The 14,213-nt window shown below is 40.3% G+C and overlaps 1 protein-coding gene across 4 annotated transcripts in view; it reads right to left on the bottom strand.

Moving 5' to 3' along the window:
• Positions 1–10,317, bottom strand: part of ERCC6 (ERCC excision repair 6, chromatin remodeling factor) — a 51,043-nt gene extending 40,726 nt beyond the window's left edge. Inside the window, exons 1-6 of one of the 4 annotated variants that reach the window (XM_054831280.1) lie at positions 10,236–10,317; positions 9,570–9,891; positions 8,707–9,140; positions 6,074–6,194; positions 3,033–3,141; positions 460–1,186 (exon numbers count right to left, since the gene is read on the bottom strand). In XM_054831280.1, coding sequence (XP_054687255.1) covers positions 460–1,186; positions 3,033–3,141; positions 6,074–6,194; positions 8,707–9,137 — 1,388 coding nt within the window. In that variant the 5' untranslated portion in view covers positions 9,138–9,140; positions 9,570–9,891; positions 10,236–10,317. Of the gene's footprint in view, positions 1–459; positions 1,187–2,287; positions 2,423–3,032; positions 3,142–6,073; positions 6,195–8,706; positions 9,141–9,569; positions 9,892–10,235 lie in introns of those variants that run through there. The other 3 variants (XM_054831281.1, XM_054831282.1, XM_054831283.1) reach the window with 3 other exon arrangements.
• Between the last annotated feature and the right edge of the window lie 3,896 nt (positions 10,318–14,213).

The raw sequence follows: 14,213 nt of genomic DNA, 5'->3' as shown, positions 1-14,213 counted from the left end.
CCTGGGCTAGTGGAGGGTGTCCCTGCCCATGGCAGGGGGGTTGGAACTAGATGATCTTTGAGGTCCCTTCCAACCCAAACCATTCTATGATTCTATGAAACAGAAGATGTATTTTTTTTTTAAAGGTAGGTATATGATCTACAGACAAAGGGAGTGCTTAAGTATAAAGCTGCCAAATAATAGGTTGTTTTGTATATACTCACTGTTGGGCACATCCACAGTTCTGCAAACAACACATACTGATACACGAATAGCTTATTACTGAAGGACCTAAAATAATTATAAAAATCTAACAAGAAAGTCTTTCTAATTAAGAGGCATGTCTGATTCCTTTTGGAAGGCTATGATCATTCTGTCTCGTTTTCCTTACTTCAATTCCTAATAGTGCATTACAGACATTGCCCTTTGCATGTTCACCATCATTTGTTAAAGTTACTAATAAAAATGTCTAGGACTAACCTTAGTCTCTGTTTATAATAGTCTTCATCTCCATCATCTCTCCATCTCTTTACTTTGCGCTTCCCCAGCGTATGCTCCTCTTCCTCGGAGCTTGGAAAGAAGTCATCATCATCCTCAGCTTCTTTAAAATTTCTCTTCACCAAACATTTTCTTTTTCTTGACAGATTCTTGAGTTCATAATCAGAATCATTCTCAGCACGAGAAGATGCCTGCTCTTCCTCCTCTTCTGCTGCTTCTGGATCAAAGAGCTCCTCATCAGGTACATACTCAGACTCTCCACTATCATCATCCTGTTCATGCCTGAACTTCTTGGCCTCAGGATACTTCTTTTCTTGTGGAATCTCTGCCTTTGACTGAATCTGAAGGGCATGCTTCTGAAGTTTTCTCAGGTGTTTTTTTAAGCGTTTATCTGTTTTTGACAGGGCTTTACCCCTTTTTTCCTCTGTAGTAGATGCAGGAGCTACGCACTGAACATTTTTGGCTTGTGCTTTCTTCTTTGCTCTTTTGTGAAGGGCTAACTTCTTTCTTTCAGATGACAGTTGAGCTTGGTCTGCTAAGTACTTCTCAAAATCAGATGCTTCATTTAGCATTAATTGACGTATCTTCCTCTCTGGCTTCTGAGGTATTTTAGTTCCAAATGGAGTCATCTGGCCAGTACGAATAAGCTCTTCCCACTCTGTTTCCTGAACAGGCATAAGCATACTGCCAAGACATGATGGACCAGGTTCTAGAACAAAAGTCAGAACATCCAGCATGCCTTTAACACCTTCTGAATAACTCAAACACAAGAACAAGGGTGTTTTGTTCCCTCCCCCTCCCAAGCTTTACATGCTTTCAGTTCAGTTTTGATATACAACATTAAAGTCCAAATTATGATCACACATAATACTTGAAGTTCAAAAAAGGCAAAACCCAGAAAAACAGAAGGCCAAAAAAGTCAGAGCATAACTTTTACTCCAAACTACTTCATATAGGAAACATTACACATTATCAAAATGCAAATACTTATGAAACAAGACACAACAGCAAGAACTACCATAAAATTACAGTTCCCCATGGCACATGAACTCTAATGTGCTCCCTATGCTGTCAATTCAACCCATATCACCATGTTCAGCGCAAGAAACCACTGCGTTCCCATATGCAGCAACATCATCCATTTCTATTTTATTATTGATTTTTCAGTCCTATTCATAAGCTTGAAATTTGGTGTTTCCAAATACATAAAAGACTGTCTTTCCACATGATTCAAAAAGAAGAAAACAAACCCCATCTTCCTACTCTACAATACTAATATTAGGATTATGACTTTCTAAGTCAGATTGGCTGCACAGCACATTGCCACAAAAAAAGCACTTCAGTTAAACTGCCTACACAGTTACTATACATATCAAGACAAACTATAATTGGTGTTTGAAACCAAAGAAGGGGAAAAGCTCTTGAATTCAGGAAGCTGAAGGGGAATTCCAGCCTGAAATCTATTATTAGGGTTCAAAATTTCAAAACGGCTGTACCAGAATTGCCGGCACAGCATGCTACTGCATTTGGTCCCATTTAAAGCACTATTTATCACCAAAACATGTTTAATGAGTAACAATGATGCATCAGGCATGAAACTCCTCTACCTTCTCAGTTTCTCAAACTACTGGAACTGCTCATTTCCATTTCTCCTGTCTTGGGCTATGTTCGCTTCCTAGTTACATTTCATCAAACTGGGTGCCTGAGTTTTACTGCATGAACCCATTCAAAGAAAAAGGATTAAAGATGCTTTTCTACCAAGAAAAGTTCACTGAAATTTTGACTTCTCTCCTGATCCAACAAAACTTACAGAAGTATGAGCTCTGTGAGATCTGGAATCCACTCCAGCCACATCAGCAATGGACAAACAACACTAAGAGTTCACACCTCTGCAATCATCTAACCTGAAGGTGATGTGCAAATGTCAATGGGGTCCAAACTTGCCCTGCAGGATACTGCAGATTAGTGATTGTGGCCAAGACACAGCCAACCTAGAGTTACAAAATCCAAGCTCAGTTTGCAGACAGCAGTGAGAAAGAACACCTAGCGCAACACTGAGAGAACAAATATCCTGCTTTGGAAGAAGACTTACTTTCATCTTTTTTAAAATCACACTGCAGCCTGAAAAAGCGAAGCACTTCCTCCTTCCATTTCTAGTGATACTTCCCAACAGTAAGAAAAAACAATTTTGTTAATGTTGATTGATAGCATCCAGCATATAAAATGTAATTCAATCATGTTAGTCATCTTTATCAAATTAGCTGTGAAAAAATGTTAGGATTTCCAATTTATTAAGCCCAATACTCTAATGTGCCTCAGTCATCCCCACTGAGCTGAACACGGATTAACAAACATTTTGTAAAACTTCCCACATGAATATGCCATGATCTGCAATTCTGCAGGTGCAGAGAATGTGTTCTTAACTCTCTCTTCGAAAGCAAGCCACTGAAATTTATTTCCATATTTTGCACAGATCTTGCAAACTAGCTTCAAACAAAAAGAAAAAAAAAGGCATTACATCAAAGTAGAACAGAACTTTCAGCCTTCCCCCATACCTTCATCTTGCTCGAATTCAATCTCATTTACTTTATCAAGAATCTCTGTTCCACCAAGAATTGCTTGGAGACGCTTTTGTTTTGCTTTGATCTTCTTCAGCTGTTGCTCCTTGAATAGTAAGTAGATACATAATTTAATTTTTAATCTGGTTCATCAACTTGTTATCCTTTTAAACAAGATGTAAATTACTACACATGCAGTATTTTCCACCAAAATCTCATATTAAAATGTTCATAGTATCGCATTTGAAACAAAAAAGTGCAAAAAAGCGTCACCACGATATCTGTAGTGCTTCAACTCACAAAACACACACAATTTTGTGTGTACAATCATCTTACAATATGTGTGCAGTAAGATCAGATTGTTTAAACACATATTATGCATTTTTATGTACATCTTTTGAGGTAATTTTATGAATGTGTTGATTCTAGTGAAGGAAGCCCATCAAGCCGATTAGTGACATGCACAGAGAACACCAAAAGATTTGCTCATGATTTGCAATGACTGGGTTAATGGTTAATAAGCCACTAAAAATAGCTATAAGATTTAATAAGATTTATTTATCATCTCAGAAGTTTTAGAATATTTTGTTAGAAACAAACTGAAATTGTAAATCAGTCCATCATCCTAATATATGTTTGTATACAGTTAAATTCAGGAGTGGTCACAGCTAATTCAACAGCAAAAACTACGAAGTGAAATAACTTTTAAAAAAAATAACTGAAAAACCCCAACATTACAGATGCTAAACCAAGTATAGCTCATTACTGTTATGAAAGTAATTCATAGCTAGCTCTTCTGTTACACCTTTTATCTGACTGTAATATCCTCAACAGTATATTTACTGATGACGTTGTGATTCTTTGGTGATGCTAACTTTTATTTATGAATCAAAAAATTCCCACCAGTAAAACAAAGACATAGGCAATGTAACTTTCCACATTTGTAACTCCATTCTTTGGAAATATTTCCTTACCTAGAGAGACACATACTTCAGTAAAAATCAAGTTCATGGCAAAATGAGTAATTTTTTTTTTCTTTTTGGTGAAGAATGGTTCACTAGCCTGCCCATGTCTTCATGTAGCACTTTTCAGACCACAAAGGGTAAGTATATTCATGTATGGTATGTGTTGTGGTTTAACCCGGCCAGCAGCTAAAACAACCACACAGCCATTCACTCACACCTCCTCCAGCCCAGTGGGATGGGGGAGAAAATCAAAAAGAAAAAGGTAAAACTTGTGGGTTGAGATAAAGACAGTTTAAGCTGACAGAAAAGGAAGATTATTATTATTAATAATAATAAAAGAATATACAAAACAAGTGATGCACAGCACAGTTGCTCACTACGTGGAACTGATGCTCAGCTCATTCCTGAGCTGCAGTGCCTCTCAGCCAACTCCCCCAGTTATATACTGAGCATGACATCACATGGTATGGAATATCCCTTTGGCCAGTTTGACTCAGCTGTCCTGGCTGTGCCCCCTTCCCAGCTTCTTGTGCACCCCCAGCCTCCCCATTGTCAGGGCAGTCTGAGAAGCTGAAAAGTCCTTGACTGCTTAGCAACAACTAAAACATTACTGTGTTATCAACATTATTCTCACCCTAAATCCAAAACACAGCACTATACCAGCTGCTAGAAAGAAAATTAACTCTAGCCCAGCCAAAACCAGGACAGTACAATATATTATCTCCTGTGCATGCACTATTATCCTTGCTACCAGTGTACTTTATATTATAAAACACTCCTTGTATGACAGCTCTCAATAATGGAAGAATTCAGTCATCTTTAACCATTTTTGTTTTAAATACTACAAAAGGAAGAGTACTAAAAGGCACTTCTCCATGCAAAAAGTAGCTCAAGATCAGCTTTAAATATACTGCCTGACTCCAAACAGCCTCCAAAACACTCTTGAGGTTATTAAGACCACTTTTACAGATTATAGTTTTCATACAGAGATTTATTCCTACACTTCAAGGACTGTTAGAGATGGCTAACAATGAACTCGCAACAAGGTTTGAACTTCCCTGGCCACACTTGCGTAAATTACTTCAAGTAATATGAAAACAAGCAAAATACAGTGTCTAATTACATGATCCCTCTTTAGTAGTAAGTCTAGTTTATTGCATTTCTTCCCATTACTTCCAGCTACTGGTTCCTAGTCCTGTGCCACTGTTCAGTACTGTCCCCCTCACTCTCTTAATTGGCAAAATCCTGAACAGAGTGTTATCCAAGTTGCTGAAATGATCAAGATTTAAAAAAAAAAACAACCCACAACCAAATGAATCATTGGCAAATGGCCTGAGACCGGGTAGAAGTGTCTGAGGGCAAAGGACAGTAAGTTTTTCAGTCAGGTTTATCATTAGACAAAATAGTAGAGTGAATTTCCATCAGATGGTGAGCTCATCAAAGTACTACATTCCTGACCAGGAGAAGTTTCCCTTTTCTCAAATCTCCTTCTTCCTATTCACAGCTGTATAAGTATATTGCTTACATTACCCTGATGCCTGCTAGGTTGCTCTACAAGCTCCTTTAACTTACTACTCTGGCAGAATAAAAGCTGGAACAGTTTCTGCCAAATCAATGAGTTAAAATGGCTCACAGAAAAGAATGATGTGCACTGGTACAAGAAAGATACAAAGAGGATTAAGACAAGGAAGGTAATAAATGAAAGCTGAGATTTTAGGTCAACTATTGAATCATGCCCTAACAATGCTTTGCTAATTCTCCAAATACTACTGGGAGGGATTTAATTAAATTAATGCAAATCAGTCTTCTGAGCAGGTCCTGGAACTTCAGTTTTACAGTTTGTTCTGAAACTTAGAATAACAACAACAAACAGAAGTCAGCTCTCCCTTTCACGTCTTCAATTAGTTATTTGCATGTTTTAGTAGAAAATTACACCATTTAAAAGGGAAGGAACAGCAGTTATAGACTGACTCTGAACTACATAATTAAGCAAGAAGTATATCACATAATCCAAACCTTAAGCTGAAGTACAAGCTAAGTATTATCAGCAGGAAATTAACGTAATCCAATCACCTTGTTATATTTCTGCCGTTTTACAGAATCTAGTTTTCTGTTTATATCTTTGTTGTCAGCAGCTTGAGGTGAAAGTTGCTCAATAATTTTATTTATTTGTTTCAGAGATGTTGTACATGATCTGAAAAAACAAGAAGATTGCAATGTACTAGTCAACTCTAGAAAGAAAAATAGCACAATCTTTTCAGACAATTTGGACATTCCAGGACATTTAAAGTAAGATTTAAAGAGGTCTACAGGTAAGTTTCTAAATAAGCATCTTGTATTTAAAAAACACTGGAAGTACTAAACACTGTAAAAAGTTGTACATGACAAAATATTTTTAAACAAAATTTTGCTAATACTAAAATTCCAGAGGCAAGGAAACCGAACAAACCTCTACAATATTTAGTACTTAAAAGCTACAAGCCTGATGATGATAATAAGCAAGTGATAGTGGTTGCTTTTATTATTCCAGGTGAACAAAACACAAAACAAAAATCTAAATGGGAAATCCCACGTTTTCATTGTCTAAAACTGTTTTAATAGTTTGATGCCATTATATAGGGAAGCATGTTTCTTTTACCTTTGCAATGCCTCTTTTACACAAAGAGTAGATTACAAGACACAAATACACTTTCAGGAAGACAGACTAGCTCAAAGAATTAACAGCACATCAACATTAAACCTTCCTTACTCATACACTACCATTTTTCATGTTTCCATATACAATATGAAATTCATGTTGAACCACATACTACAACCTAATATCATCTGTTTCTGCTGTTGAATTCATTTGCAAGGAAGGAGGCACCATCCAACCATCAGAAGCAACAAATCTAGGTTTGTTGATTCAAACAGCAGAATATTTCATAAGGATACGCAAATTACTATCTCAAAGCATTATGAAAAATGTCAAAGAAAACTCTTTACAACACCTGCAAAGCAGCCATTATTGCCATCATATGAAAGAAAAGCACTATCTAAGTCTCCTCAATTAGGAGGGAAGAAATTGTTGGGCCACATTTCTCTCCAGCTCTAATCTGGATTCTACCACTGTTCTCCTAGGAAATGTATTCTACCAGCTTCCCAGCTATCACTGCCATCTTCCCTTTTCCATTCTCTTTCAACACTTTTGAACCATCCCATCTCCTCTCTCAGTCTTCTGTTTTGTTTCTTTGAAGTATACCATCCTCTTGCACATTTTCTACCTTTTGGTTCTTGCTTCCTTGGCCCTGGAGTCTCTTGACACATACTGCTACTGTCCTCTTCCACAAAGCTTTATTTAGCAGGACTGCAGAATTTAACTTTGACCATCTTTCAGTCTCCTCCTTCTACTTAAATTTGTGTGTATATTGTAGAATCATGCAGCTTCTACCATGAACTCTGTGCCAACTACTCAAAAACCACTGCTTGCCTGATTTTACCTCCAGTCATGCATTCACCATGTTACAGGACTTTAACCAATTCCACCCACTCTACTCATATGTCTTTACTTTTGTTAGACCCTCTGCTCAACAAGCCAGCTAGATCTCTGCTAATTTTCTCCAAAATCAACTTTCAGATTTGCATATTACATGTTACATAGATCAGGTTCTACTGGTCTGCATAAACCATTTGCATCCTCTCATGTAAATTTCATTTTACAACTTTAAGTGGAAGGTGAAAGTAGTCGGGTAAGAAAAATCATAGGATGCTTCTTAAAGAAAAACAGGACAGTGCTGTGCACCACTCTTTCAATAACCACATAATCTAACTGCAATGATTCCGCTGCTCCATTGTTCCTCTCAATGACCATCTTATTCACTATGTCCTTCTGCCACATAACATCAGAAACGTACTTAATTTCACATCTCCACACCCAAGCTGGAAAATTAATGAAGTGCATAAAATTAAGCATGTGCATAACAAGAGAGCTATGCGAGACTTCACATAGGTAAAGGTGGCCTACAGCATTCTTAAGCACTAAACCCCAAGATTAATGCAATACAGTGAAAGATGGACAGGTAGAATTATTTACCTGCAGTAGTTCACACAGTAACTCTACAATGAGACTAGAAACACAAAGGGAGATCCAAGATCAAAACTCAAAACATTTGTGGCTCCTATCCCTCAAAGTCTTCTACTATCAACATACCATTTTAATTAAGCTTTTGATTCTTTTAAGGTGTCATTAAGTACTTCATACAAGCACTTGTGATAAGGTTGTTTTGGTTGTAGTACAGTCAAGATATGGAGTCATCCAAGTTACAGAAAGCACATAACCAGAAGCAGGCAACCCCATGAAGTATCCAGAATTGAAGAAACAGCACTTTTTCTGACTATAGCTTTGAATAATAGAATATAATGCAGCTCTCCACTGCCCAGAAAACAGACATGCATCTTGTAAGGCAGGAGACAAAGCAGAAAAAGGAGATGCGCTGTCCTCTACTGCCTTGATGCATGACTGAATTAGCCAAATAAGAGCAATGAAGCATTGCTCTGATGTGAAAAATATTTTCTCCTTTTTTAAAAGGTGGGTGACTCAGAACAATACATGTGATCTAGTGCTTTCAAAAACATCTTTTCATCTTCCAGCTTTTAAAAACATGAGACACGGAGCCTCGTTAGATAGTCAGTAACAGAGAGAAAGAGTAAGAAAGGACACAATTTACCTTAAGTCATCCAGCACTGACTGATATTCTTTCTCTGCATCAGCTATTTTTGTTGCTTTATTAGCTTCATTAATGGCATTATCTACTTGCTGAAGAACTCCTTGCTCCAACACATCCTGGTCATAGACATCAACTCCTAAACCTTTGAGTTCAGCAGCCTGTGCACTGTATGAGACTGACTCAATCTGCTGCCTGTTGATCTGTAAAAAGGGTTGTCCTCTTCTGGGCACCTCCAAAGGAACAGCCAGGGAAGCGGATGACTGGCTGGCAGAGTTGGGAACTCCAATACTATTACCCAAGTCACTGTTACAAATGCCATTTTCTTGTTCAATTCCCAATTCCTCAGCATTATGCAGGCAATTATTGCTTGAAGTAGTAACAGGGTCACGTTCTCGGACACTGTCTGGCAGGTGGTTGTTGTCTGTTGGCATCCTCTGCTCAAAGGCAACAAAGAAGAACCACATCGTCATAAGAACACTCACACAAAGTTCCTCATGAAGACTGTGCCCAAATAAAAGTAAACAAAACACAAAGCATGTTTATGAGAAATTCTTGTTTCAATACAGCTAGTGGTCTACTCTTCTATGAATACTCCCCTGCAAAGGCTTCTCCATACTAATTTCCACAATCAAAAGGAAAATGTGGCCAAAACTTCTTAAAGACAACTATATGGCACAATCCTGGAAGACGCTAATAGCAAGGCAAACAAAACAACATGTAAAAATGACTCTCCTTGCCACAGCATGAACTCAGTCTTGTGTGTAAATTATCATGCTCCAGAAGACTATGACATAACAAAAACATATGCAACTTAACATATTCAAAACAAAAAATACAAGTTTTTGAAACAGGATAAGACTTACCAGTGAAAGCACCAATACAGCTGGCTGTAGGCTTTATTTTGACAATTCAGCTTTGAAGTAGAACATTAAGCATCTTAGCTGTTAGGAAATTAACACTGTATTGACTTACTAAGGCAACCCTGGAGCTGGTGTTGTTTGGAGCCTTCAGGGTACGACTATCTTCTGAAAGGATTTATTTTTATCAACTTCAGGGAGAAACAAGTGTTATTAACTTGCAGGAAGCCATTAACAAGGCAGGTGGGCTTCATCAGCAACCTCTCCTAGCACGGCAGCCCGTGGTTCTCAGTCATCAGCTCCGAACACAAACGCAACGGGTTCGGCCCTGCAATCAGGCAACAGGTACCATGACAACCCCGCACACCGGCCGGTTCCCCTCGAGGGACCCCGGACCCCATCCAGCCCCCGCCTGCACCGATCCCCAAGTTCCCGTGCTTCACCACCTCTCTCTGCGACCAAGCCCGGGCCAGGCGGGGCTGGAACAGGACCGCCGGCCGAAGGCTGTGCCCTCGGGCTGGCGACAAGGCCCAGCCGGGATGGAAACGCCAGGGGCTCCGGAGGCGCCACCTCCCCCCGGCCTCTGCCCGAGCCGAGCACGCCACGGCCGCGTCCCCGGGCGGGGGGCGAGAGGGGCCACTGGCGGCCCCCCGGTCCCAGCGCGGAACTCACCTCGCTGCTCGGCAGCCGGGACGCCGCAGCATGCAGCACCCAGAACCAGCGCTCCACCTCTCACCGCCCGCCTACGCCAAGCGCGTATGCGTCACTTCCTCAACGTCGGTGACCGTCACAGTTGCGCATGCGTCGCGCGCCAGGAGGTGGCGAGGTGACGTGGTGACGTGGTGACGTGCTGCGGGCGTATCTCGTGGCTTTCAGCCCACCTCTGGGGAGGTGGCTGGCTGCGGCGTCTGCAGCCCTGAGAGCGCTGGCAGCCGCTGAGCTTTGCCGTCAGAGTGCGTCGTTAATGCGGTTTTACGTGGCGCTGCATGGACTGGGCTTGGGCCGCTGGCACACAGGCCCGCAGGTCAGCTCGGGCTGGCCACCCAGCAGGGGATCCGTGTTTGTGGCAGAAGTGCCCGTAGACCAGAACCACAGAGGAACTGCTTACAGGGACCACGTCAAAAGTTCAGTTTCCCTCCTTGATCGTCCTTTGAAAGGCTTGGGAAACACCATCTAGTGGTTGCAAAATTAGCCCAGCACTTGAAAAACAAACATCATGCAAATACTGTAATTGGATCACATCAAGGTTCCTCCAAGGGGAAAAAAAGGATGCTGCACAGCTTGGGATTTAGCAGCAGGATTGCTTGTAGGCTTCGTAAGCAACTGGCGAGAGGAGCAGTCTTTGAAGGGCCACTCTCCTGCCTGCTGGGCTCTGCAGCAGCAGTTTTTTTGTTTTCTGCATTCCTTTCTATTTTCTCCCTAATTCTCTGGTAGTGACAAAAGCAGAAACCTAGATTTTCTCCAGGGCTCCTTTGGCTTTCTCTACATTCTTCCCCTTCTGTCTCCCCATTCCAGTGGCCTGAGAGAGTCCTGGACCCAGCTCCTCCTCCTCTGGGCAGCAGAAATGAATTTACTGTCTGACAGCCCTGGGCTAACTGTGAGAGGATAAATACATAGCAGAATACATTTGGAAATGTTTTGCTAATTAAATACTGAGACAGATAGAGTTTCACTCTTGGCTTCAGGGGACAATTCGTGATTCAGTTTGACCACAGAGTTGTTTTTTTCAACTGGTTTTAGTTGTCCTGCTCCATGTATTCTTAATGTCATCTTTTTGCAATGAATGTCCTGAAACAAGACACAGAATTAAAAAAAAAGAAAAAAAATACTATTTTGTAAATTATTCAGGGGTGGAGACAAGGCATATATAAGTAAGCAACAGTCATGATACCTTATTCTTCTCACACAATTTCAACAAAATGCTACATTATACCAATCCCTTGAATACCCACTGGTGTGAGTACTTATGAATAACTCTCAAAATTGTCGGTGGCCTGACTTTATTCTGAACTACAATTACAGGTCCTTGACTGAAGATGTTCCTTTCCCTTCCTTCTATTCCCTTATTCCCTCCAGCGCCCAATGCTGGAAGTCTCAAGAAACACAGAACTGGTCCTCTAAGGTCTGTAAGGCCAAGACCTGTAAGGTCAGCAGGCAAATAAAACAGCTTTTAGCTGATATACTCTCTTTTGTTTCCTTTGCTTTGAAATATGTTATTACTTCAAATATCCTTATTATTTAATGACTAGAATGAGGCTTATTTTTAACCTTTGTTGCCATGTTCTAAATGCAAGGAACAATGCTTTTTAATTGCTGAAACAACTGGAAATGTGGTGTGCATTTCAGCAAAGTGAGAAAGGCAGCAACCAGGGGGCATTTAAGGGCAGAGCAACATCAAGCTGTTGTCAAAACTAAACTGAGGAGTAGACTCAGTTTTCCAGAAACTGATTAATGAGGGGAGAAGATAAGTTGTCCTGGAAGAAGAAAAAAAGAGCTTTGTATTATTTGCTAGGAGAGGAGTTTTTAAATGAAAGGCTGCTTCTTTTCCAAGCTTGAGTGGAAAACGGGTGAAGATTTTCTTATGTTAACAGACTTCTAGGGGTTAACAGATTACTAATGTGAGAGATGTTAGTACTAAGTCCGAAGAAAGAGGCTATAATCCAACATTAAATACTATTGCTTCAAGGCAGGTACTTGCAGAACAAAGCAGTTACACTGGTATCCTGACTGTGACTCCAAATGTCCCTGGAAGAGCTTGCTCATAAAGATCCTTCTTGTGCTCTGCATATGAGGGTTATAAGGGACTGAAGGTGATCTCTGTGGGAGTATTCTGAGACCTTGAATGTAAAAATGTGGGAGGCCCTTCAGGCAGAGACTGATCAATGTCATCTCTCTGTGAAACACCATATACACTGGGAATGATGTATAAATAATAAGCCTATTGTGCAACTAGTCTGGCAAACTGGGTCAGGCTCCCAGGTGGTGTGAATGAAGGCTGTTCGACCAAAGTCTGCTGAAGCCAGGTCTCCCAGCAGTTGAAAATCAATGTGGCTCCATTAAAGGCATAGCAGAGAGAGATTCTGTAGGTCTTTATAGCTAGTTCTGTGGTGGTCCAGCTTTGATACATTTACAATACCATGCCTGCCTTTACCTCTTCTACCTCAACATGTAGTTTTGCTTAGGCAGGTGAGATCTATGGCTCTGATCTGTTCCCGGCCTCCACTATTGTGTGGCACTGTCCATTACAAAGAGTGTAAAAGTACAAAATCCATATTTAAAAAAACAGAATGACTTTGAAATTATATTTTCAGTGCAGTCATTTTCACAGAGAAAATTAGCCTCTGATGAACTGAAAGTTCAAGTCTGCTTTCAGTTACATACACACATGGCTTCTGATCTTTTCACGTAGTCACTGGTAGAGTCCCATGCATCCATGTTTCTTGGTATTTTACTGTGGTATTTCATTGCATTTACCTTAATTTTCTTTACTTTTCTCTACATATAGATGACTGATAGCTGCAGTGCAGCTACTCTGCTAAATCCCTGGCAGTGTGGCAGGACTAGTTCTGCTTGTTTGGTTAGATTTTGATTTTTTTAAATGTTGTTAATGTAGCCACAATCTTCAGCTCTCTTGCATGCAAGCGTTGGTGATGACACTAAATTCTTGCTGGAGCTGGTTCTGGCAGCTTTTGACATGCAGTAATTATGCTCTTTTACTTGAACTAGCAAGACTGGGAAATTAAATTGCATGGATGTCTTTCCTTTCTATCAGCCTTGCAGGATTACTGGGAAGGATCCTGGCAGAGTATGTAAAGCAGCAGCACAGAGCTCAGCTGTCAGTTCTGGAGGGCTGTGAGGAAACGCAAACAGGCTTCCAAGGAAGCTCCGATAGAATAATGATTTGGAAAGGAAGTAATTTGTTTCTGTGACTCTGAATTGGCTAATGAAAAATCACGTTCTGTAAATTATTGTCAGTGATGAGGGGGAAAGAGGCAGGGGTTTAATTTTTAGTCCATCATTTTTATTCAGTTTCCTACTCTCAAAACTTATCCCGAGAGTCATGGCCTGGGAATTCTATGAGAAACACATCCCAGTGATGTACCCAGTGTACCCAGTAATAACCTGCCATGTATAAGTTCTTAGAGGAGATGACCCTCTCAAGCCCTTTAGTGGCCTGGTCATGCTGTTAAGGATGTGCCCTGCTGACAGTTGGCCAAATCTTCGGTCTTGTTTTTTCAATTAGACCTTTCCTCCACATATTTTAGTATGTATTTTGCCAAATTGAAGGCTAAGGAAGGACTTGTGACAAAACATATTTATGGATTTTGTTCTGAGGAAATCCTGTACATAAACTAGGACTGATTGCAACAGAGCAACCACACAGAAAGGCTTGGACTAACTGGCTAAGAAAAAAGTAATCTGAACCACTACATTTTCAGAATTAAGTAACCCCAGGATTTGAACATCTTCTTTGAGCTCTCAATCACACAAGTGTTTACATGCATTAAGGTGACCTGAGATGGCTGAGCCTCAGGCGTGTGACTGCTACTCTTATTTATGGAGCAGTCCCAGTGGACTCAGTGCTTTGCTAAATATTTAAAGATGCTCCTTGTCCCAAAGTGCTTAGGCCTAAGATTTTCATTTATTCAT

The sequence above is a fragment of the Grus americana genome, chromosome 7 (genome assembly GCF_028858705.1).
Source record: "Grus americana isolate bGruAme1 chromosome 7, bGruAme1.mat, whole genome shotgun sequence".
NCBI classification, from domain to species: Eukaryota; Metazoa; Chordata; class Aves; order Gruiformes; family Gruidae; genus Grus; species Grus americana.
Note: the sequence above shows the minus strand (reverse complement) of the source record. Positions and strands in the feature narration are given on the sequence as shown.